The 23,741-nt window shown below is 51.2% G+C and overlaps 1 protein-coding gene across 2 annotated transcripts; it reads left to right on the forward strand.

The window, feature by feature from the left end:
• The first annotated feature begins 210 nt into the window (after window positions 1–210).
• VSTM2A (V-set and transmembrane domain containing 2A) lies at window positions 211–18,286 on the forward strand. 2 transcript variants are annotated; one of them, XM_077303540.1, is made up of 5 exons: window positions 211–717; window positions 2,855–3,021; window positions 6,439–6,489; window positions 11,869–12,202; window positions 17,062–18,286. In XM_077303540.1, exons 1-5 carry the CDS (start codon window positions 639–641, stop codon window positions 17,136–17,138), a joined length of 708 nt encoding a protein of 235 aa, XP_077159655.1. In that variant the 5' UTR covers window positions 211–638; the 3' UTR covers window positions 17,139–18,286. The 2 variants fall into 2 exon arrangements, with proteins under 2 accessions (XP_077159655.1, XP_077159654.1); XM_077303539.1 differs by having other exon boundaries at window positions 218–717; window positions 17,185–18,286.
• Window positions 18,287–23,741: the final 5,455 nt, after the last annotated feature.

Here is a 23,741-nt window from a genome sequence, read left to right on the forward strand (position 1 = left end):
TTGGCGCTGGCCGGGGGGGGGAGAAGCTCGGGGCATCGCGATTGACCCGGGTTTGCTTGCGCGCGTGTGGACGCGCACCCCCACCCCGGTCTGTGCGTGCCGCGGCCCTCGCCCCCTCCCGCGGAGGCGCTTCAGCACCATGGACAGCGGGCGGGGCCGCCGCCGAGGGCGTCGGGCGCAGGCGGCCGTTCGGGGCGAGAGGCGAGCAGAGCGCGGGGCGGGGGCGGGGCGGGGGGCGCCGAAGTGCGGCGAGCGCCGCCGAGCTCCTCTCCCTCCCTCCCTCCCTCCCTCCCTCCCTCGCCCAGCTGGCTCGACGTTTGGGGAGGGCGCTTCGCACGCAGTCCTCAGCGGCGGGAGCTGCCGGCAGGGCCAGGGAAGCGCGGAGAAGGCGCCCGCGAACACTCCTCTCGCCGCCGCCCCGCCTCTGTCCCTCGGAAGCGGATCGTGGCCGTCCAGCCTCTGTCGCCGCGAGCATCATGCTGGCGCTGGCGCGGCCGGGGCCGGGGCTGGGGCTGGGGCGCCCAAACGCCCGCTGAAGGTCGCTGCCCTGCGTGGCTCGGCGGAGCGTGCGGGATTTTTGTCCTCCTCCCCCCCCCCGCATCCCCCCGATGTGACTTTCCCCTCCCTCTCGCTCGGGAATGATGGGGATCTTTTGGGCTTCTGTTGGATGCCTCGTCTTGTCGGTCTTATATATTCAGCAAGGACTTTCTTCCCAAGGTAAGACCCTCTCCTCTTTTTGGCCAGACTGCAGGGGGGGATGTGTGTGTCTGTGTGGCGGGGGTCAATATATGGGGGGGGGGAGAGGCCGCAGGGGGAAGCTGCGTGGAGCTGAAAGAGCGAGGATTTCCCCGGGAGCGAATGCCACTGGGCTGCGCTCGACTTGTAAACAGGAGGACCGCCGCGCTGGCGAGGAAGATGCGCCCTGATCCGAGGGCATTTCCCTTTTCTTAAAGAGTCAGGTCTCGTTGGACTGTCAGGAGCCCGCCAGCTCAGAGACACGGAGGCGGATTGGGCTCGTCTCCCGTCAATATCCGACTCATTTCCCCCCATTTTCAAGCCGTGCTTGTCGTCTGGCGACTCTGTTATTCCCCGCGCCAGGTCCTCCCCCCCCTGCACCCACCCCACCGCACCCACCGCGCCCGCCACGCCCGCCCCCGTCGAGGGTGCCTCTTGCATGCCAAGTAGCCGCCGCTCTGCAGAAGCCGCCCGCGGCGGGAGACTAAGCGGCGCAGAGAGACCTCGTTTCAGCACCATGGAGAGGTCCCATCGGGCCGGCCGCCGCCGCATGGAGGCAGGAGAGGAGGACGCCGCGGAAACGCCCCTCGCTTGCCCCTTTGGCGCCCATAGCAGGCTCCGGGGGCGGGCAGAGGCGGCCCCCCAGGGCAGGGCACGGCCTCGAAATAGGGTGAATAGATGGCACCAGCTGGCACCCGAGGATATGGGGGGGGGGAGTCAGAAAGCGGGGTTTGAATCCGGGAGTACTTGGGGGGGGGGGGATGAGGTTTCTAGACTCAAAACTCAGATCTATCGGATCCCAAATGTCTTTGCTCGTGCCTGTTTTGCGATGTGGCTGCTTAACAAGGCAGGGCTGGTTGGTTCGTGGCTGCAAGTCCCGGCCTTTGATCGCGTCCCTTGACTCCAACATTCACATCCAGCTGTTTCCCCAGCTCCGGTGTCAGCCCGCCCCCAGGCACAGTCGGAGGGAGCGGATAAGCAGGCTGCGCCTCCCCCTGTCCCTTCCAGTCCCGCTGACAAGTTGTTGTGGCTGATGGGGGGATTATTACGCGTTACATTTGTCTTCTCTAGCAGGCGGGATGGTGCTCATCCTGCTACGTTCCTTGGGCCGGTGGAAAGCGGAGCCAAGTATTGCTTGTGTTCACACAGAACCCTGGGTTCTGACATGTGCTGTCAGATGCTCCGCTGTGCTGCATGTTCAGGAGGGGTAGCCACACTCAAACGCCGGGGGGCGGGGGGGGAGCAATTCTTAGCCAGCGAATCTCTTAGGCTGAAACAGCCACTTCTCTTTGGCCTGGAGCAACAGGGGAAAAATGCAAATGCACAACTGAAAGGGCTCAGTGTGAAGTGTGTGTCACAACACACAATAACCGGAATGCATCCAGCCAAAGGCTGTTCCAGGTAGCTGTATCACATGTCATAAGCCACAGGCTATAACCTCGCCTATGAAATGCTCTCAGTCTCTGAGTCTGAATTCCCAAATGGCTCCCCACTGAATCCTCAAGCCAGCAAGCTGCAGGGTAGCCTTCTAGGGAAGTTCCAGGTTTAATTAGCCCTAACCTTGTAGACCCAAAGGGACTGGGGGCAGACGGGGAAACGTCAGACCTGAGGAGCTTCCTGAGCAATATAGAGAAGAAAGAGAAAGGCTGGGGAGGAAGAAACTGGGGGGGGGGGGAGAAGAGAATGAGGAGCAAAAATACACAGGTGTGAAAAGATATGAGAAGGAGGAAGAGGAAGAGGAAGAGGAGTGGTGGGTACCCTGTAAGCACTTGCTTTGCTACCAAGTCCCCATCTCCATGGGCGCAGGAAGCCCCTCAGGGATCCAGTTTTTTTTTTTGTTTATAAGGAAACCTGGGATGGCCAAACTGTGGCTCTCCAGATGCCCATGAACTCCAATTCCCATGAGCCCCTGCCAGCACATGCTAGCAGGGTCTCATGGGAACTGTAGTTCATGGACATCTGGAGAGCCACAGTTTAGGCACCTCTGCTCTACAGACTAGAATGAAATCTACTCCCAAGCAAATGTGAATGAGTCGATGGAGGAGGGAGGGGAGGGGGAAAGGACCATGGGGAAAACTGGGGGACAGGGACCCCATTCAGGTCTGCTTTTGTCTTGCAGCCAAATTTACTGAGTTCCCTCGAAATGTCACGGCAACGGAGGGGCAGAACGTGGAGATGTCTTGTGCGTTCCAGAGTGGGTCTGCCTCCGTGTATCTGGAAATCCAGTGGTGGTTTCTGCGGGCAGCCGAGGACCAAGAACCCGGAGCTGAGGTGACGGGCACTCAGGTACCAGCTTGCTGCCCCTAAAAATCCTATGAAAACCAGCCACCCCAAACCCCGGGAGGGTCATGACTTTGCGGCAGAGCATGGGAAAGATGTACAAGACCCCTGGGAGCCACTGGCTCCTGACTTGGATGGGTGGACCACAGGTCTCCTTCAGAGTAAGGCAGCCATGTGTATGTTCATGGAGAAAGCGAGAATCAAGGGAACAGGCCCAGTCCAGAGTTTCGGTTAATGCAGCAGCAGCAGCAGCAGCAGCCAGAGACCTCACAAGGGGTTGGGACCAAGTGCCCCTCTGTAGCTTTAACTGGGGAAATGTCAGAGCTTGAGAAATGCCTGTTTGAGTCCTGCCTGCCTTAGACATGTCCTCCCCATGTCACAGGACAAGCAGATAGGCTTTCCCCCAGTGGATTCACTGGCATGTGTCACTTCAACAGAGAACAAGGTCTGATTTGGTCTTCCCATTCAGAAAACTGCTTGCTGTAAATTTTCTCCTCCGGGAGATCTCATGTCCTCCTGCCTTCTTGAAGGTTCACTAACGCAAACTAACTAGATTTGTTCCATCAACCCAACCAGAAGCAACCTAGCCTTGCTTCCCAAACCAAGCAGCAGCAAAACCCAGACAGACACCCTCGCCTCGAGGGTATCCATTTCATCTAAGATCTTCCTACTTTATAAAGGAAGAATATCATTGATTTCTAGCACTATTGTCCCCCCCCAATCCATTGATTATCTAAAATTCTTATCTCTAACACACAAGTTCCTGTGCTAAGAATTTTTGTGCAGTATTCTGACTGCTGCAGCATCTAGTTTTCTGGCAGCAGAAGGGAACCTGCTCTCTTGTTTTGTGTGATGCCCCAGTTTTGGAAGGCTGGCTCTGTTGACAGGCATTAAATACCACTGCATTTCAGCCAATCAGCTTCTCTCCTAGCCATGCAGTTCGCTTGCTTAGCTGCAGCAAGGAAGAGGACTTTCCTTCCTATAGGTGGCACAACTAGCATGCAATGCAAGCCTTCCCCAGGAAAGGATGCCTGGATTCTTAACCGGTCCGTCCATTGTGATTTGCCGTCCAAAATGGTTCTGCCTTCTCCCTGGGTTGGTGCACCCAAGGCTTTGGAACCCTGTCCCAGCTGGCAACGACCCAAGTAATTAAGCAAAAAGTCTTGCAGAACTGGTGGCTTTATGCACAGTGACCAAACTGATTTGTGGGATGACTAGAAAATTGATTTGGGATTCAGATTTGGTCAAGAGAGGAACATCACTGGCTGGAGATGGCTATGTTTCTACCACATCAAGGTACACTTATCTCCACAGCCACACTGTAGAGAGAGAGAGAGAGAGAACCCAAAGGGGCTTGGAATGGCTCCATAGAGGAGAAAGGCCTATAATCATAGTCATAGAGTTGGAAGGGACCTCATGGGTCATCTAGTCCAACCCCCTGCACTATGCAGGACACTCACAACCCTATCACTTATCCACTGTAACCTCCCACCCCCTTGAGCCTTCACAGAATCAGCCTCTCCGTCAGATGGCTATCCAGCCTCTGTTTCAAAATTTCCAAAGATGGAGAACCCATCATCTCCTGAGGAAGCCTGTTCCACTGAGGCCTCCTACCTCTCCCCCCCCCACACACACACACCATTTTGCAATGTGAGAACTGCTGGGGGAAGTACTTTTGCTGCTCCCGGAAAAATCCCAGAACACTTTAAAGCTTGGTGTGACACTCTGCTGCTTTCCTGCAGAGAGTGGAGTCTCCCCATTGTCCTTTCCCAGGCAAGGGGAAAGAGAAGGGGAATCCCACTAACCCCAGGAATGCCACAGTGGGAACACTCTTGAATTAGGCTGGCTGGAGGTCCAGTGGGAAACGGATCTGGGGACACCATCCAAGAAGACTTTCCAACCCCTGAAATGGTGCTTCCTGCAGAGGAACAACTCCTTAAGTCGGAGGCAGAATTCAAACTTAGCTCAGAGTAGAGCGGTAGGCTCCGTGTAGGACCCACCGAGCAAGCGCCCATCGGCAAGACTTTGTGCCACCGCTGCCAACCCTGGGTGTCTTAGAACCAGAGAGCTCTCACTCAGGGGACCATTAATGGATCACTTACAGCTGAAGGTTTTTCTCTTTCATGCTTAGGTTTAGACAATTGGCTTTTGTGGATACAAACCATAGTACAAATTCAGACACTTCTCCTTAGAAAGTCCTTCGTCCCTTGGGTTGCCAACATCCAGGTGGGGCTGTGAGAACTCCTGCTAGTATAGCTGATATCCAAAAAGCTAAGATTAGTTCCCATGGAGAAGATGGCTGCTTTGCAGACTGGATTCCATGGCATTATTCCCCACTCGGAGGTCCCTGTCCTCTCCAGGTATTTCCAACCCAGAGCTGGCAAGCCTATCCACAGCCTTTCCTTGGCTCAGCCTCCTCCTGCTCCACCTTGGACTAAGCTGCAGCCGAGACCAAGAAGGTGTAACCTGGGTCTGGTAGAGACCATCACCATGGACTGCAGTAGAGGAAAACATCAGGGTGGGGCAGATGACTGGAGGCCCTTCAAGTTGCAAGGAGGTAGCAGACACGATTCCCAACTATGGACTGGGAAATTCCTGGAGATTCAGGGGTTGGAGCCTAGGAAGGGCAGAGTTGGGGGAGAGGGGAACACAGCAGGTCATAATGCCATAGCATTGACCCCCCCCCCCAAAGCGCCTATTTTCTCTAGAGCAGGGGTAGTCAAACTGCGGCCCTCCAGATGTCCATGGGCTACAATTCCCAGAAGCCCCTGCCAGCAAATGCTGGCAGGGGCTTCTGGGAATTGTAGTCCATGGACATCTGGAGGGCCGCGGTTTGACTACCCCTGCTCTAGAGGAACTGATCTCTCCGCGCCATGGAGATCATTTGCAATTCCAGGAAGTCTCCAGCCACCACCTGGGGGTTGGTAACCATTGCAGCCGAAAAGGAAGGAAGTGGGGCTGGGCCCTGGTGTCATTCTCCTGCAAATGCTGGCAGGGGCTTCTGGGAATTGTAGTCCATGGACATCTGGAGGGCCGCAGTTTGACTACCCCTGCTCTAGAGGAACTGATCTCTCCGCGCCATGGAGATCATTTGCAATTCCAGGAAGTCTCCAGCCACCACCTGGGGGTTGGTAACCATTGCAGCCGAAAAGGAAGGAAGTGGGGCTGGGCCCTGGTGTCATTCTCCTGCAAATGCTGGCAGGGGCTTCTGGGAATTGTAGTCCATGGACATCTGGAGGGCCGCAGTTTGACTACCCCTGCTCTAGAGGAACTGATCTCTCCGCGCCATGGAGATCATTTGCAATTCCAGGAAGTCTCCAGCCACCACCTGGGGGTTGGTAACCATTGCAGCCGAAAAGGAAGGAAGTGGGGCTGGGCCCTGGTGTCTTTCTCCTTGTAAAACTGTTCTCTGTTTCCCAACAGGTAGAGCTCTTACCAGAGAGAGATTTGGACAACGATGGAACCAAAATAAGTGTAAGTAGGTGACCAAAGAGACTTCTCTGCCACTTTCCCACAACCCCAAAGGCCACAGGGTCATCCCCCCCACACACACACATACATGTGGGTGCTCCCCTTCCTTCTGGCCCCCCTGCACTGACTTTCTGATGGACTTGCTTTGCATGTGTTGGAATCTACTTCGATTCTCTAGGAGGATTTCTCAGCCCGGAGTTGGCGACCTTATCCGCTTCCCCAAAGCCTTGTGCTCTGCTGGCCATTAAGGGTGCAGAAGACTCCTCCTGGCCACAGATGCCAAACGGCCGTGGGCCTCACAAGCCACAGTCTGTCGGCTCCCTGTCCACAATCTGGGAATGACAGTTCTGACATTCCAGATACGATTGTTGTAACTTTTAATGAAATAACCCAAATAGCATGCATTGAGTCTTTGACTATTGATATTATTGGGGGTTTTATTCAGAAGGTTCTAGTTTTACAAAAATTCCAGATGCTTGCCAACTTCCAGGTGGGGCCTGAAGACCTCTCTACATTATAACTGATCTCCAGACTACAGAGATTAGTTCCCCTGGGGAAAAAAATGGCTGTTCTGACAGGTGGCCTTTGGCATTATATTCTGATCCAGGTTCTTCCCCTCCTCAATCTCCCCAAATTGCCAGGAATCTCCCCACTTAATGTTGTCCACCCACTTTGCTGCACATGCAGTCATGTCTTGGACAGAGAATGCTGGAGGAAAACAAAAAGGTGCCATCAAGACGGCTGGGCTCCCTGCCCTGTCTTTGTGTGCGTGCACACCTGTGAAAATCCTAAATCATCCCCACTGTTTGCCCAAAGCAGAAGGTGAAAGCAAACATGATGACAGAAGGCCTTCCTCAGAGAGAGCATCTGAAAGGGCAGAGGAAAGCTGAAGCCACTGCAAGGACCTTCAAGGAATTCCATCGGTCTGTTCGTATGAGCCACTGGAATAGGAGTGCTCACAACGCAACCTATCTCCAAAAAGAGCTGATGTGTGGGAGCCATTTTAGACAACCCAGCTCTCATTCGACTGTGACAATGTCCAGGATCCTATGGCCTTGGTATCTGAGGAGAAAAAACAAAACCGAAGAAATGAGGATACATGGGACAGGGCTCTTCTGTCCTGCTCCAGCTAGGCCTTGGTTGGAGTCCTGTGCTCTGTTTGGGGCACTTCAGTTTAAGAAGGATGTTGACAAGGTGGAACGTGTCCGGGGGGGGGGGTCGAAATGAGACCGTCCTATGAAGGAGCTGGGTCTCTTGAGCCTGCAGAGGAGGCTGAGTCCAGAGAAACCTTTAAGACAACAATGTTTAATGCTGTGTCTAATTCTTCAGACAGATCGACTTCCACAGCCCTTGCACTGTGGAAGAGGGTGGGAGTGGGGGTTATTGAAAGGGGCTGCCATATAGAGGATGGAGTGGAGTTGCTTTGGATTAGACCAGAACATTGGAAGGAATTTCCTGACCAAGCAGTTCCTCAGTGGGGCAGGTGTCCTCAGGAGGATTTTAAGCAGAGGCGAGATGACCACTGGACAGCCAGGCCAACTCTGGTCAGCGTCAACCTATGAGAGGGAGGCCAGGTCCCAGGGCAAAACTGACCTATCTGTTGCACAACAGGCTAACATCAGACCTCAGAAGAAAATGTAGTCCTACCTTAGACTAGATTGATCAGTACAATGAGATGGAATGGAATGACAGAGTTGTAAAATGGAAATTATAATAGTATTGGTATTCTCTTATCTCTCTTCTCATAGAAAAAGGTTGTTCTCCCCTTTTGTTTTATATTATAAAAGAGTAGCAGAAATAGTAGTTCTGTAATATGCAGTGTATTATTTTTAAATAAAACACATAACCCCCCTAAACTCCCTCTGGTAGACTGCTGTCACCCCTGAATCTGTCCCAAGAACTAAGGAGTCCAGGGAAAGGCCTCTAAGTCTATCTAGGGAGGAAGCAAGGTCTCTCAACCCAGTCCAGGGAAGAGAGACCCCAAAACCAAGAAGGTACTGGGTGGGCATTACTTGTAACACTTCCAAGCATCAGACAGAGGTTTATAAAATAATTGATATTTCTTTAAGGTCCACACACTACAAACTATACTACTACTAAAAATAATATATGTTTCTATTTCATAGAATCATAGAATCATGGAGTTGGAAGGGGCCATACAGGCCATCTAGTCCAACCCCCTGCTCAATGCAGGATCAGCCCAAAGCATCCTAAAGCATCCTATAATTTAATTTATTTATATCTCCCCTTTCCAATGCTTAGGGCAGGTAACATTTAAAATGGGTTCAAAGATTAAGGTTTTTTAAAAAATTACACTTTTTAATTGCTACAATTTAATTTACTCATCAGTGAGAAAATAACAGAAGTATATAATATAATTAACTGAATACTCAATATTCACACGGATAGATTCAAATGGGGAGCCATGTTGGTCTGAAGTAGCACAACAAAGTCAGAGTCCAGTAGCACCTTTAAGACCAACAAAGATTTATTCAAGGCGGGAGCTTAGCTCCCACCTAGAATAAATCTTTCATAGAATCATAGAGTTGGAAGGGACCTCATGGGTCATCTAGTCCAACCCCCTGCACTATTGTTGGTCTTAAAGGTGCTACTGGACTCTGATTTCAATATTCCCATGTAAGAGCATTTTGCAAAGGTCAATAGTCCATAGAGCATAAGTAAAGTCCAAAAGCATGAGAAGGCTGACCAACAAAGTATTTGGCACCCACGATGAACAAACTTGACAAAAGCACAGAATGATCAGATTCCCCAAAGGGAAAGACAAAAAGACCAGACCTTGGAGTAAGGCCAACAAGAAGTAAGACCAAGAACCTAAGCAATCTCCCATGTGGGGCTTACTAATAAAAACCAACCAAATTAATTTAGATTTAGAGGCTTAGTAACCAGATGGCAGGTCACTCTCTATGTCCAATCAAGAACCAATCCTCAGGTGTTTCCAAGGTGACATCTCCTGACCTGCAGTACCAAGAAAGTGGTACGCCCAGCAAGGCCTTTGTTAATTGGCCAGCAAGGCCCAGCCTTACGCCCAGCAAGGCCTTTGTTAATTGGCAAAAGCTGGAATGGACTCCATGTCTTCAGAGGTCCATCCCAGGAATGGCTGGTGTTGAGCTCTTCTGTAGGGGCGGCCAAGGACAAACCAATTCAGCATTAAGTGGACGGAATAGTTTAAAAGACACATCAGCCCAAGTGAGGCCCAAGTAACAGGACACAAACCATCAATTTGTTCCGCAATCCTGAGCTTCCTTTGGATGACCCATTAAAATCCATATGATTTTCATCCTGGTAAAGATGCACAGGAGTCAGCTCCTTAGCCACAACCCAAAAAACGCTCTGCAAATTGTGCTGAACACAACTCCGGGCTGCCAGCTACCCCCTCCCCCAGTGGGGGCAGGATGGAGATCCCTCAGTCTTACAGCTGCCCCTTGGACTACAGCGACCAGTTCCCCTGCATAATATGGTCCCTTTGGAGTGTGGTCTTTAGGACACTGCATCTCCTCCCAGAATCTGCCTTCCCCATACCCCCCCCCCTTCTCCAGGAACGTTCAGACCTGGAGTTGGCCATGCTCACCCCACTGGAGCATGCACATCCAGCAGAAACCAGTGGGAGCATTCACCTGCAGCTGGCTTCAAGCCTGGTGCTTCCAGCAAGGCTCAGGCACAACCACCCATTTTAGCTGCCGGGCCTCAGAGGCTGAGGTGCTCAGGGGTGCAGAATGGCCTGCTCCCTGGAATTAGGTTGAATTAAGGAAGTGCTTCCACTTATTAATTTATTGAAAGTAGTTCCCTGGGGGGAATCTGATTCTTAAACATTCGCTGCAGTTAAAGGCAGGAATAGTGATGCCCTGATCAAAGGTATTATGCTATCGAAATATATATGGAGCAGGTTTTGAGCAGGTTTTGGCAGATCGAGGGCCTTTGAGAGGGTCCTGTTTTTTTATACTTGTTATCCTCTATTTCTGGCTATATTGTCAGAACCTGGCATCACCTTGTAGGTAAGAGGCTGAGCATGCCTTACAAGCTCCAAGCATTTAATCCGTGTGCGTTTGTGTCCTCATTATTTGGACGGGTTCCATACAGTTGCCAGAGTGGACAATTGCTGGAGGTTTTCAGGAAGGGTGTAGCTTGGGAAGTGGGCTCAGCAGGGTCTAGCATAGGGGTAGTCAAACTGCGGCCCTCCAGATGTCCATGGACCACAATTCCCAGGAGCCCCTGCCAGCGGATGCTGGCAGGGGCTCGTGGGAATTGTAGTCCATGGACATCTGGAGGGCCGCAGTTTGACTACCCCTGCGAGCAGCCATTTCCTCCCGGAGGCCTAACCTCTGTAGCTGGAGATCAGCTGTAGTTCCAGGAGTTCTCTCGGCCTCAAGTGGATGCCTCCAAAACTCAGTGTGACAGGCTGCTTCTGAACGAGGATTTCCCTCCACAAAGATGTGCACCTTTTAAAAGAACATCTGCAAGCTGAGTCTCAGTTGAAGGAGTCCTTATCCTAAGATATGTTTGAAGGAGTGTTTCTTTTGGGAATGTTTTTAAAGGGTGGGGCATATGATAGTCCTATTCTGTGGTAAAATACATTCCTATTCTGTGGTAAATTTTCCCTTTAATAGTAGTGGGGGTTCTCTGTTGTAGGCTTTTTAGATGTTCATAGGCTTTTCTTTCAGGTGCAGAAATTACTTTTAAACGGAGGTTTCATTACTGTGCTTATCCTAAAACACATTGGTTTATTTTTTTTTATCTTTGTCTTTCTGAGCTCCACCAAACTCCCCTGGCTCCTAGAAAGTGTGCACTCTTATTTACCACCATTCCCCCCTTTCTGGATGAGCCAATATCCCACTGCTTATGGCAGAGTCTTAACCCCTTTCCCACACACAGGAGTCTGGGGAAATACACATACCAGATTTCCCCTTTCAAATTTGTCAGGGATCCTCCTAGTCTCCTTAGAAGGCTTCTCCTTCTAAATTGGCCTGAATTGGGAGTTAACACCTCACTGCCCAAATCCCCACTGCCAAATATCTGCCCTGGTTGTCCAGACACTGTTAGTTCTCTAAGCAGAGTTTTTTCCTCAGAGTAGACAGAGCAGAGGTTCTGTCATGCTCAGACTTGATCTCTGTCCAGCACGCAGCCACAGGCCAGCTCCCTCTCAGTTCTGGCTGGCCAGTCAGGGCTCTCTGAACAGCCTGTGGAGTCTGGCTCTTTCTCTGCCTAGGGAGGATTTTTGACCATTCACTCTCCTACCCGAATTTTAAAGTGCTGTCCATCACACCTTCTGCATTCTGGAGACAGGATTCTGTCAATGCCATGTATTGCTATTTTGTCTGGGTGGTTGGGATTGGGTTTGATCTTCTATTTCTCGCCTTCCTGCAGACAGTGAAGGTCCAGGGGAATGACATCTCCCACAAGCTGCAGATCTCCAAAGTCCGGAAAAAGGACGAGGGGTTGTATGAGTGCAGGGTGACCGATGCCAATTACGGAGACCTCCAGGAGTACAAGGCCCAGGCCTACCTCAAAGTCAGCGCCAACAGCCACGCCCGGCGGATGCAGGCCTTCGAAGCGTCGCCAATGTGGCTGCAGGATAAGCCACGCAAGAACGTCTCCGCAGCCATGCCCAGCAGCATACAGAACTCGGCCAGCCAGCGCATGCGACCCACGGCTGGCCCTCCCACAGATACCAAAATCCCCAAACAAAGCCCACAATCAGGTACGAGAAGCCATTTTCAACACTTGTAGGCTTTTACTGCTCTTGGCCTGGGCATGTGAGTCAAATGGGCAGGGGGTGAGGGTGCAAGAGCAGCTCTAGGAAGCCCTGGCAGGACTGCTCCTTGCACACAGAGCCTGATGCTCTTGACCAGGCAGAGCAGCCAACCACAGCCCCACTCCCAGGCCCAACCTGCATTGAGCGCAATACAAGTAGAGATGCCAGCATCCAGGTGGGGCCTGAAGACCTTTTTGAACTACAGCTAATCTCCAAGTGACTGAGGTCAGTTCCCCTGGGGAACGTGGGTCTTTTGGAGGGTGGGTTCTCTGGCATTGCACCCTGCTGTTAGGGCCCCTCCCCTTCTGAAGCCCATCTCCAGACTGTACCCCCCCCCCAAATCTCCCAGCCCAGAACTTGCAACCCAACTAGCAGCACAGCTAGAGATCAATTTAAACTTTATAACTTCGAGGACAATCAGTTTTGTAATAATCGTGGACCAAGTTAAACAACGCTTATTGGTTCAAAATGTTAATAGCCCTTCCAGCCACAAAGGGCCATAAGCTCTTTGCCCCCTCGTTGGCTGTTTGAGTAGCAGCAGATCCAGGAGCCTGGCTGGAGAACTCCTGGAATTACCACTCATCTCCACACTCAAGAGAGCCAGCTTGGTGTCATGCCTAAGAGCGGCAGCCAGCTGGGTGACTGTTGGCTCATCATGGCTGTGATAAAGTTCACACATAACAGAAAAAAAGAATTTGATACTTAACCAAGTTATATTGAGTAGGGACGTGCTTTCTTGTGTCCATTCTGTTCCATTGGTGTTGGAAAATATCTCTTTCCCTCTTGTTTGACTACTCCCTTCGTCTGTGGTCCATTCCATTTGGTTTTGGTGGGACACACAGTTCTGGCAAGAGCAGCTTGTGCTCTGTCCAGGGTGAAGGACCTTGGCAGGCCCCATTTCAGAAGGACTCTGGGATTCTTTGCAGGTGATGCAAACGCAGGAAGGCAGGAGGGCCAGGAAAATGTCTGGCCCCCAGAGGGAGGCAGGCAGGCAGAAGGACACGGGAGGCAAAGATGTGTGTTTCTGGCCACATGAGCTGCTGGGGGGGGGGCATGCTTTGCCTCTCTGGGGCCTGCTGCCCATTGCTTAGGGTTGCCCACTCTGGACTGGGTTATTCCTGGAGATTTGGGAAAGATCTCAACCCTGTGCATCGCCATAAACTCAGCTGTCCACAGGAACTGATCACTGTACTCGGAAGGCCAGCTGAAATCCCATGAGACCCCAGGCTCCACTCGGAGACTGGCAACCCCAGAGTTGCAACAACCCTCCCCAGGCTCCCCATGGGTTTTGCAAACTGTCATGCCATGTGCGTTTCCCAATGAGCGTTGCCAGATCTGGCTTGGAAATTCCTGGGGATTTGGGGGGTGAAGTCTGTGGAGGGTGTGTGTGGGGGGGGGAGTGACCTCCACAGGGTGTAATGCCATAGACCCCACCTTGCACAGCAGCTATTTTCTCTGAGGGAATGGATCTCTGCTGTCTGGAGATCAGGCATAATCTCAGATCTCCAGCTGCCACCTGGAGATTGGTAACCTTAATCTCAACAGAGAAAATTGACGAAACTGTTTCCTTGGGCAAAGTTGGCAGAGGGAGAAAGCCCTTGCTCCCCATGTGCTCAGTAGGTTGGGGTGCCCACCCGCTTGACTCCAACGTTGCTTTGACGGGCATGGGGCTTTGGGTCACCTGACTCAGCCCTGGAGTTACCCACAGGAGAGGGGCAGCTCCTGGAAGACAGGGGGGCTGGCAGGCAACAGGGGAAGGGACTTAGAAGGACAAAAGGGGGTCTAGGCAGAAATCCTTTCTGAAGCCAGGACAGCCTTGCATTGCTGGTGCCATGATGACATCACTTCCAGCGCCTTCCAGAAGTGACATCACTGAGTTAGTGGCAGTGCTGGCCTAGGCCTCCGTTGGCTCTGGGGAAGCCGTCCAATGGCCAGCAGATTGGGGGCGGGGGGCAAGGACGGGGATTTCCCCACTGCTGGCGGGGGCATGGCAACTGAGTGGGCAGATCATAGAATGCACTTGGAATGCCTTTAGAGCACTTAGACCAGTGAATTACGGGGCATGAGGTCACTACGCTATTGAGTTAACCGGTTTTCACACGATAAATTAACAGTATGGGCCAACAGATTTTAAAAACTGGGGCGGAATCTTTTTCTGGCAGGCTTGGGCAGATGGGGGTTGTGGTAGTTATTGTTGTTGTTCAACTTGGGATCAGTTAGCAGACTCTGCGGATGAGTTTTTGTTCCTTCTTAGCTGCGGGTGAGATCTGCCCTGCCCGCCTTTCTTGACCACTGCAACATCTCTTGGTCTCTAGCGACAGCTCTGCAGCGCCAGGGGGATGCCTCTTGCAAGGGCTGAGGCCAGACTAGGACGGCAGGGCTGCTGTGAGAGGAGTCTGCCTGTGCTCCCCATTGGGGAGAAAGGCGGGGAATAAGAGAAGTGCATTCTGAAGACAGGAAAATGAGGTTGACTCCAATTGTTCATAAATATTACATGTAGATTCCGAGCCAAAAATATTATATGCCACGGTATTTTACCCCATCGAGGCCCTCCCCCCCGCCCTGGCTGTTTCGTGATATTATTTGTAGTCCGCCTCTCTAACTGGGCTCCAGACAGACTGCAGCACAGGGAGCCCACGCCCCCCCAGCAGGGCAGGCCATTCAGTAAGTGAAGTCACAGGACGAGGGTTGCAGCCTAAAGAGCAAACCCAAAGCGAAGCGTGAGGGTCCGTGTGACATGATAAATCAGGGATAGTCAAACTGCGGCCCTCCAGATGTCCATGGACTACAATTCCCAGGAGCCCCCTGCCAGCATTCGCTGGCAAGGGGCTCCTGGGAATTGTAGTCCATGGACATCTGGAGGGCCGCAGTTTGACTACCCCTGCGTTAAATGATGCAAAACGACACAGACTAGGCCCAGCAGGTCAAGCCACCGTCCCAAGGGATTGCTCAAGTGCTCTGCCGTTGCCGGCACGGAAAAGCAAATAGTTCTCAGTTTGGGTTGCCAAGCTCCAGACAGGACCTGGAGATTTCCTAAAATTGCAACTGATCCCCAGATGGCAGAGAGCAGTTCCCATAACTAAAATGGCTGCTCTAGAAGGAGCTCTCTCCTCTTCCCGGCCTCCCTAAGCTCCACCCTCAGATCACCAGGCAGCACCTCAAGGTGAGCTCCCAATCCTACTCACAGCCTGCCCCAGCAACAACTATCTGTTATCACTGCCAAAGACTAAAGGACCTCTGAAATCTCTTGCCGTTCCAAACCTGGCCTTATTTCTTATTTCTTGCCATTCCCCTGCCTTCACCATTTTAATTATATCATGTTAAGCGAGCAGATTTTTGCATGTACGCCTGTCTGTTGGTCTGCCAAAGACACCATACTGCATCAATGATTCTGGCAGTGAGGAAAGATAAAGTTGATAACCTCCCAGAATAGCTTGCAGAAATCACCATCTGAAAGGGCACAGCATCCTTCCTCTGACACGAGGTGAGATCCAGTGTCGCCCAGGGACTTCATTCAGCCCAGCTGCAACTAGCGCTTGTTCTAGATGTCATCCAAGCCCTTACAGGTGGCCACTGGCTATTGCTTCTCAATGGCACCCCTTCATTCATCCAGGCAGAACTGAGTGGGATCCTTTAACTAGCGATGGCCCCTAGAGCCCTTTGAGGGCTTTTAAACAGAGGGAGGGTAGCTGCACCTCCCCTGAATAGTGAAAAGGCTTACAGACTTGTTTGCACCCTTCTTATTAGTCAATAAGAACCTTCTTATTAGTCAATAAGAAATAAGCATTGCTGCTGTTAATAGTCGTGTTAGAGGCAGTGGTTGTGGCTCAGCAGAAGAGGTTCTGCTTTGCCCCTGCAGTCAAAAAGGACCAGGCAGGAGGTGATGTGGAAGACCCCCCTCTGCCTGAGACCCTGGAGGGCTGCTGCCAATCGGTGTAGACAGCACTGACCATAAGGGACCACCGGTCTGATGCCATACAAGGCAGCTTCATGTGTACACTTTTGGGGGATGGGACCGTGGCTCCGAGTCAGTGGTAGAACACCTGCTTGGAATGCAGAGGGTCCCAGGTTCAATCCCTGGCATCTCCAGTCAAAACGGAGGAGGACGTTGTTATTGTGAAAAACCTCCCCTTGAGATCCCTGGAGAGCCTCTGCTGGTCTGAGTAGACAGTTCTGCTCTGGATGGACCAAGGGTCTGACTGAGGAGAAGGCAGATGACAAGCCCTTTCGGATCTTGTGTCCCACCAAGCCAGACCACACCTGAAGGCTCATGAGAGGCAGGAAGAGCCCTCCTGTTCTTGCAGTTTTTGTAAGACCGGAGGAGGGCTCCTGCGTTGGGTTTGGGCTTATGTGGGGGGGGGGGGGTTGCAAGGTAGGCGGGCAGGCAGGTTGATTTTCAGAAGGACTTACTGTCAGTGTTTGTTAGTTGTCCAAGAACTGCTCTGACAGGTGCGAATGTTCTCTTTGGAAAGCAGCTTCACCGGTCCTTCTCTTCTTGTTTCAAATGCTTGGAGGGACAGAGGCGTTCTCTTGGCTCCTCCTGCCCTCCGGTAATTGGATTACGATGCCAAAAGGGAAACAGAAAGACAGAGAGAGACATGCAAGAAAACAAAAGCACTTCATTGTGGGACTGAAATCTCTTGTGTGTATTGTTGTTTGCAGTGCATGCCAAGGCAGTCATGGGCGCCAGAGCCAAGCGGGCGAGCTAATTAAGTGTATAAAAAAATGTATATGTTTAAACAGCCTTATAAAGGAGCATTGGAAAATCTGCAAGATGAGCGAATATCTTATAACTTCTTCCGCAGGTGCGAGGATAGCTACAAGCCATGGACTTTCTGTCCTGCTTCTTGTTTGTGGCTTTGTGAAGGATGCTTTGCTTTAATCTAAAAAGTGCTGACTTTTTCCAATATCACTTTCTCTTCTTAAAGCAAAGAGCAAATCGCCTGTAAAACCTACGGAGCGGACTGCAAAGTTGACCCTAACTTCCAACCACCACCCTGCACCCAATGTCCTCTAATTCTCTACACAAAAGGAGCACCTTCGTCAGGACATACACAAAAACATAAAATAAAAGCCAAACATTAAACCCATTTCTTTTCAAAAAAGGAGAGAAGAGGCAATCCGGATTTCTTCATGCGTGGCATTCTTTGGAACATGGTCACTAGTCTTTTCCCGTGAGGGGGAATTTACCTGGAGTCTTGGAAGGCTGCTCGGTGGGACGACTCTTTTCTTGTCTTCTTCTTTTTTGGATCAACAAAAGGGAAGCATCAGATCTCCTTGGCTGTTCAGGGATGGCCGCCGTCACTGGCATTATCCAAGCGGGATGTTTGCTTTTGCACGTGGAGAAGCAGAAGGCAAAGAGGGCCCCAAGTCCTCTCCAAACGCCAGCAGTAAACTGTTGGCACGGATGGGGATGTAGTTGTGTATGTTTGGAAAGTGGCCCTCCCCCCACACAGATGGCAACCCTGTCCAGCCTCCAAATCTCCTGGTCGCACACAAGGACTATTTCTGGAGAACAAGCAGGAAAGCGCTCAAGTCTCCCTCGGACTTCCTTCTCTGCATTGATTTCCCCGTCCTGGTTTGGTTTCCTTATTTTTGTTCCTGTTTGAGAGTTGCCATTGCTGGCCTTGGCTTACCCCCGTGGAGCACTTGGAGGTTTCTATAAATACATCTTTCCGTTGTGTGTGTTCTCTATTTCAGTGTGTTTTCTCTTTTTTGCAACTCCTGTATATGCAAACCTAACTTCGATTCTGTAAATTGCTTATGGGTACGTGCGCTATAACTTTGGAGCAGACATTCTGTGGTCCATCCTGCAAGCCCGTTTCGAATATTATCTCAGTGTGATGCCACCAAATCTGACATCTCTGTTCCCTTTGGGCAGAAGCATTCATTTTAATTTGTAACTCGGTACTGTGTGGGATTTTGTAATTCATGCATCCACTTCCTGCTGGTCTGAGCCGTTGCAGATGGCAACCCAGCCCTCCGTTTATTCTGTAAAAAAAAAAATACACATTAAAATTTGTTATGGTCCCAGAGCAGTGGATTATTTGAGTTGTGTGTGTGCCACGCTGGAGCTATTGGCCGAATCCCTTTAATTTATGATATTTATTGGTGGTGAAGTGGTGTTGCCAGGAGAACGGCTTTTTCTACGGCATGCTGAGAGAAGGCCAAAGGGAGCCCGGGCTCTGCTGTTGGGTGGAGATTCTCCTTCTGGTGAGGACTGGAGAGAGACCTTGTGATAAACCTCCCCAACATCCACTCAGAAAACACGGAGGGGCACATTATATATTTTACCTTCCTTCAAGGGTTTTCCAGTGGGATTGGTCCGTAACAGAATGTTTGGGTCTTGTGTCCGTGACATGAAAGAGCGTTTTGTTGGGGTAGTCAAACTGCGGCCCTCCAGATGTCCATGGACTACAATTCCCAGGAGCCCCTGCCAGCGTCCGCTGGCAGGGGCTCCTGGGAATTGTAGTCCATGGACATCTGGAGGGCCGCAGTTATAGTTCCCTGGGGAGGAACAACAGTGACAGGCGATGATTTTCACACAAGAGATACTTCTAGACATGGTTCAACCCTTTCTGGTGCCTGGGCAAATGAGCCATAACCACAGCAGTATTAATAAGAGCAGTCTGCATGACACCCCTTCCAATTCCTCACCACTTTGCTGACAGTCTCAGAAAACAGGCTACCGGAGAGATTAATGGATGATTCGTCATCCGAAGGGTAGGTTTGCACCATGTAATCGCACCTGCATTGTTGTATCTGGTGTGACGTGGGGCAAGGCCTTGAAGCATCATTAAAGGAAAATAATCACATCTGTATCGCTGGGTATGTCTACGGCACCTGAGTCCAAAATGACAGAGCGGGTAATCAATCAATAAAAATATAATGTCTCCGTTTTATACTCTTTTTTTTTTTTTTTTTTTTGGTTTTATGGATTTCCGATGAGGAGTTTGGAATCCCAGCATCCATCGAGAGGGCTCGGAGAAGTCTCTTGTGGTAGCTCCCAGTTCTGGTCCAGATTTGGTTCCTGGGAAGCGAGGGGGGTGATGCAATGGAATGATGGCCGGTGTGCGCAGGGCAGTCCTCAGCTTCTTGGGATTTAGGACAGCTTTGAAGAGTGGTGTCCGGCCATGAATCCCAACAGGCACTGCTTTCCCCATTTCTGCAGAAACAGAAATCCCTTTTTCGGGGCCCCAAAAGTTGAGAAGCACTGATAGCAAGACAAGTTGTTTACCACACTGCATGCACATGAAGTCCCTAATGCAAACTTTGGCCACTGCACAGTTTGAGTATTCCTTGGGATTTCTCTCTTCTTTCCTGTTCCAACACTAGAGGGTCAGCACCAGGCAAATTGCTCATGATCACCTTTGTAGCATGAAGGTAACTGGAGAAGATATCTGAGAAACTGCAGGTAACAGGGAAGGAAGGGGTCACCTCATAGGGGTGCAAATATATCGCATCAGAGCTCAGGAACTAAACAGGGTTGGCCCTGGTCATTCTTGGAAGGGAAACCACCTGGGAAATCCAGGGTCTCTCCCAGAGGCAGACAAATGGCATCTTTGCCTTGAAAGCCCTACAGCAGGGGTAGTCAAACTGCGGCCCTCCAGAGGTCCGTGGACTACAATTCCCAGGAGCCCCTGCCAGCATTCGCTGGCAGGGGCTCCTGGGAATTGTAGTCCACAGACCTCTGGAGGGCCGCAGTTTGACTACCCCTGCCCTACAGGGTTGCTTGCCAGATGTTGGCCATCTCTTGCGGGGCAACTTTCCACCACGACAAACGACATTGCTGGGAAAGATGAAATTGTGAGACAGTAAGGATCAACAACACTGAAGGGGATGGGCTGGGAGTCTGGCAGACGAAAGGCAATTTCATAGGCTCATCTGAACTGACATTTCAAGGCAAGTTCCTGCTTGGATAATATGCCAGAGGAATGTCAAGAGACACACAAACTCTTTGATGAGGCTGATGGGATATTTGGCTGGAAGGAAGAGGATTCCAGCACCTCTTTGCTTGTCATTGGGATGAGCAGCGCTGGACATACTTCCATCCATGGCATCCATTCTATGATGGAATTAGAGAGATCTGCACAGTGATCCCTGTGGCTAATGGCTAACTGGTGGGGATGGTGCACCATTTCCGGAGGCAACCCAATGAAGAACAGAACTTGGGCTCCGGTCAAGACCCAGTGGAAAAGTCCCCGTGGCCATTTCACAGATACATATTCAATACCTCCAGCTCTTCTGTCATGGGCACATGCTGGGTAACATCAGGTTTCATCGCCTTTAGGGGAAGCAGGCACCCAAAGGTGCTTCCTTGAACATGGTCCGATGAGGCTGGCTCAGGAACAGCGTTACTTCCTCACCTCTTTGTGTGAGAGCCAGTTTGGTGTCGTGGTTAGGAGTGTGGACTTCTAATCTGGCATGCTGGGTTCGATTCTGCACTCCCCCACATGCAGCCAGCTGGGTGACCTTGGGCTCGCCACAGCACTGATAAAACTGTTCTGACCGAGCAGGAATATCGGGGCTCTTTCAGCCTCACCCACCCCACAGGGTGTCTGTTGTGGGGAGAGGAAAGGGAAGGTGACTGTAAGCCGCTTTGAGACTCGTAGAGAAAAGCGGCATATAAGAACCAGCTCTTCTTCTTCTTCTTCTTCTTCTTCTTCTTCTTCTTCTTCTTCTTCTTCTTCTTCTTCTTCTCCTCCTCCTCCTTCTTCTTCTTCTTCTTCTTCTTCTTCTTCTTCTTCTTCTTCTTCTTCTTCTTCTTCTTCATATGCATGTGTGTGGCAACCCCTGCTCTTTCCTGTTAAGACCTCCCTTTGGCTGCAAATTTCTTTCAAAGTTTCTCATCTATGGAATCTGCATCAAGATTTGAGTGGGATGGGTGATGCCGGAGAATGCAAGGACTTAGCGTTTCTGAAGACTTCCCATTCAGCCTAGGCAGCTAGCAGCCAGAGACTCTCAGTTTGGTTTCCAAAATATTCTAAACCATATCCTTAATAATAAAAAAACTCCTCCCCTTTGATGTGCACTCAGACCCTCCCTTCCTGCTCAGTGACCTTTGGCACATGGAGCACCCACAACTCTTCAGTGGGATGCGCTCAGGGGGAGCATCTCTCTCTCCCCCCTCTCTCCCTCCCTCTCTCTCTCTCTCTCTCTCTCTCTCTCTCATTTGGTGGGGAAATTCCAGGAGACTAGAGGGCAGAGACTGAGGAGGGGGATGGGGACGGACCCCAGCAGAGATGTGATGCTGGAGACTCTGCCCTGTAAAGCCCCCCCCCTTTCTCCAGGGGAGCAGATCTCTGTGGTCTGAGGAGATGCCTTTTTTTCCCCCTGTGAGAGCACCAGGCCTAACCTGGAGCTTGGCAACCCTATGTGGAAATTCCATGAATTTGGATATTGCATATTTTAAAAGAAGGCCCTCCCTTCTCCTGTGCTCCTTCCCAAGTGGAAAGCCCTTCCTGAAATGCAGTGGAGTGGGATATTTGCATTTGGCTGTGTTATCTGTAAATGTCAGCTGTTATTTACAGAGCTAAAACATGATGATTGAGGAATAAGATCAACGCACACATTTCAAAGGTTAATCTTCCCCGATTAGTTTAGCCAAACAATGCTAAACACATAATAAATTGTTGAACGTCAAGCACTACGGATGGCTTGAGCCATCTGGTCAAATATTGCTTCAACAGTAGTTTTGTTTTATTCCCTGTATCGGACCGTTTCGACGAGGCCATTTGGTTCTTCGCTTCCTGAATAAATAGCTGCTTGCTGTTTGCTGGAGCATTACCAGCCAAGCCTGGAGCCTGGGATGCACAGCTGGTGATGCTCTGAGCCACTGGGGGACCCCCAGCCACCTTGCAGTAGGATAGCCCAGAATAGCTTCCATTGCTGGCATGGGAGGGTTGGCTCCAGTGATGGTGGCAGGTAGCCTTAGCAAGAGACTCATGCTCTGTTGCCAGAATGGTACCACCCTTGTCCCCCATGTGTCTCGAAGATCAAAGGCAACCCCAGAGCCCCCAGAGCTGGCAAGCTCTCCCTGGTTAAGAGGGTCCAGATTAATCTTCCCTTGGTTCAAAGGACCCACAGCTCACAGGCTATGAAACCTTCCTTCCAGTTACAGTCTTCAACGTCTGCTAAATGAGAGATGTTTAGGCTTCTGGAGCTTCTGTTGAGAAAAGTTAGGGCTTCCCCTTTAAGGCAAGTTAGGGCTTCCCCTTTAAGCCTGGAAATCAGGAACTGACACCCTGAGCAATCAGGGCATGGAGTTCAACCCCAAATTCAAAACAGGCAGAGCTCCGCATGCTTTCTCATGCTTTCTTAATCCTTCAAATATTGAGGGTTATATCCACTCCAGGATATTGCAGGATAAAGGTAGGGTCACTCCAGATCAATCATCGGACAAAATCAAAATGGAAAGCACATTCAGTGGAGATGGCAGGGACTGAATTGACCTGGGATTGGAATAAAAGCTCCAGACTACACCCAGGGGTCAAATTCAGCAGAAGGCAGCTCTGTGACTTGGAGCCCTGGGCCCTGGCAGGCCACCCTCCCCGAAAGCGTGCTCAGGGCAGCTGTGCCAGCTCAGGGGAGGGCTGCCTCTGGACCTGCATGCCGGTCAGGCAAACGGCAGAAGCAGAACAGCCTTCTGCATTTCACCTGCATCATCGGCCTGGCCAAGGTAGACACTGCTAAGGTGGCCACAGCTGCTGAGAAATAGGGCAGTTGCCATCTCCAGCCTGGGAAACTCCTGAAGCTTTGGGGGTGGAGCCTGGGGAGGACTGAGACCCCAGCGGGGCCCCATGCCAGAGAGTCCCCCCTCCAAAGCATCTCTTTTCTGCAGGGGAATTGATCTTTGCCAACCGTAAATGAGCTGTAATACCTGGAGGTCCCCAGGTCCCACCTGGAGGACAGCTTCCCTACCTGGAATTATGTACAATCCTATTCCTCAGCTTTATTTCTCTGATAAGGTGACAGGGTTGAGAGAGTGCAGAAGACGCTTACAAGTTATTGGGGGCTCCAGAAAACTGGGGGACATACTGCTCAGATGGACAACGGTGCTTTGCGCTTGCTTCAGACTTGGGATCTGGACCACTTCCTGTTTGCCCCCATCTCCTTTCTCCTGTGCAGGTTGGGAGAGCAACATGGGATGTGGGGCTATCAAAACGTGGTCACCTGCTGGAAACAAAGGCACAGGCAGTCCAGTAGAAGCAACCGAGGCACCAGCAATGGTGATTTGGAAACCCCTCTGACCCCGACTCGTGTGTCTCCATCCACCCCAATGAGACCTCCAAGTGGAGGGGGCCTTTGCCCTCCCTCAGGGCACAGCCCCTCTATCAGAATGGTCTCCCCACACGTAACTAGACTCTTCCAATGAAGACCCCTGTTCGCTGGCCCCCCTGAATGGACCCAAGTAGGGTTGTGAGTTCAGGTTACCAATCTCCAGGAGGGGCCTGGAGTTCTCCTATAATTACAACTGCTCTCCTGG

Source organism: Paroedura picta, chromosome 11 (assembly GCF_049243985.1).
Source record: "Paroedura picta isolate Pp20150507F chromosome 11, Ppicta_v3.0, whole genome shotgun sequence".
NCBI classification, from domain to species: domain Eukaryota; kingdom Metazoa; phylum Chordata; class Lepidosauria; order Squamata; family Gekkonidae; genus Paroedura; species Paroedura picta.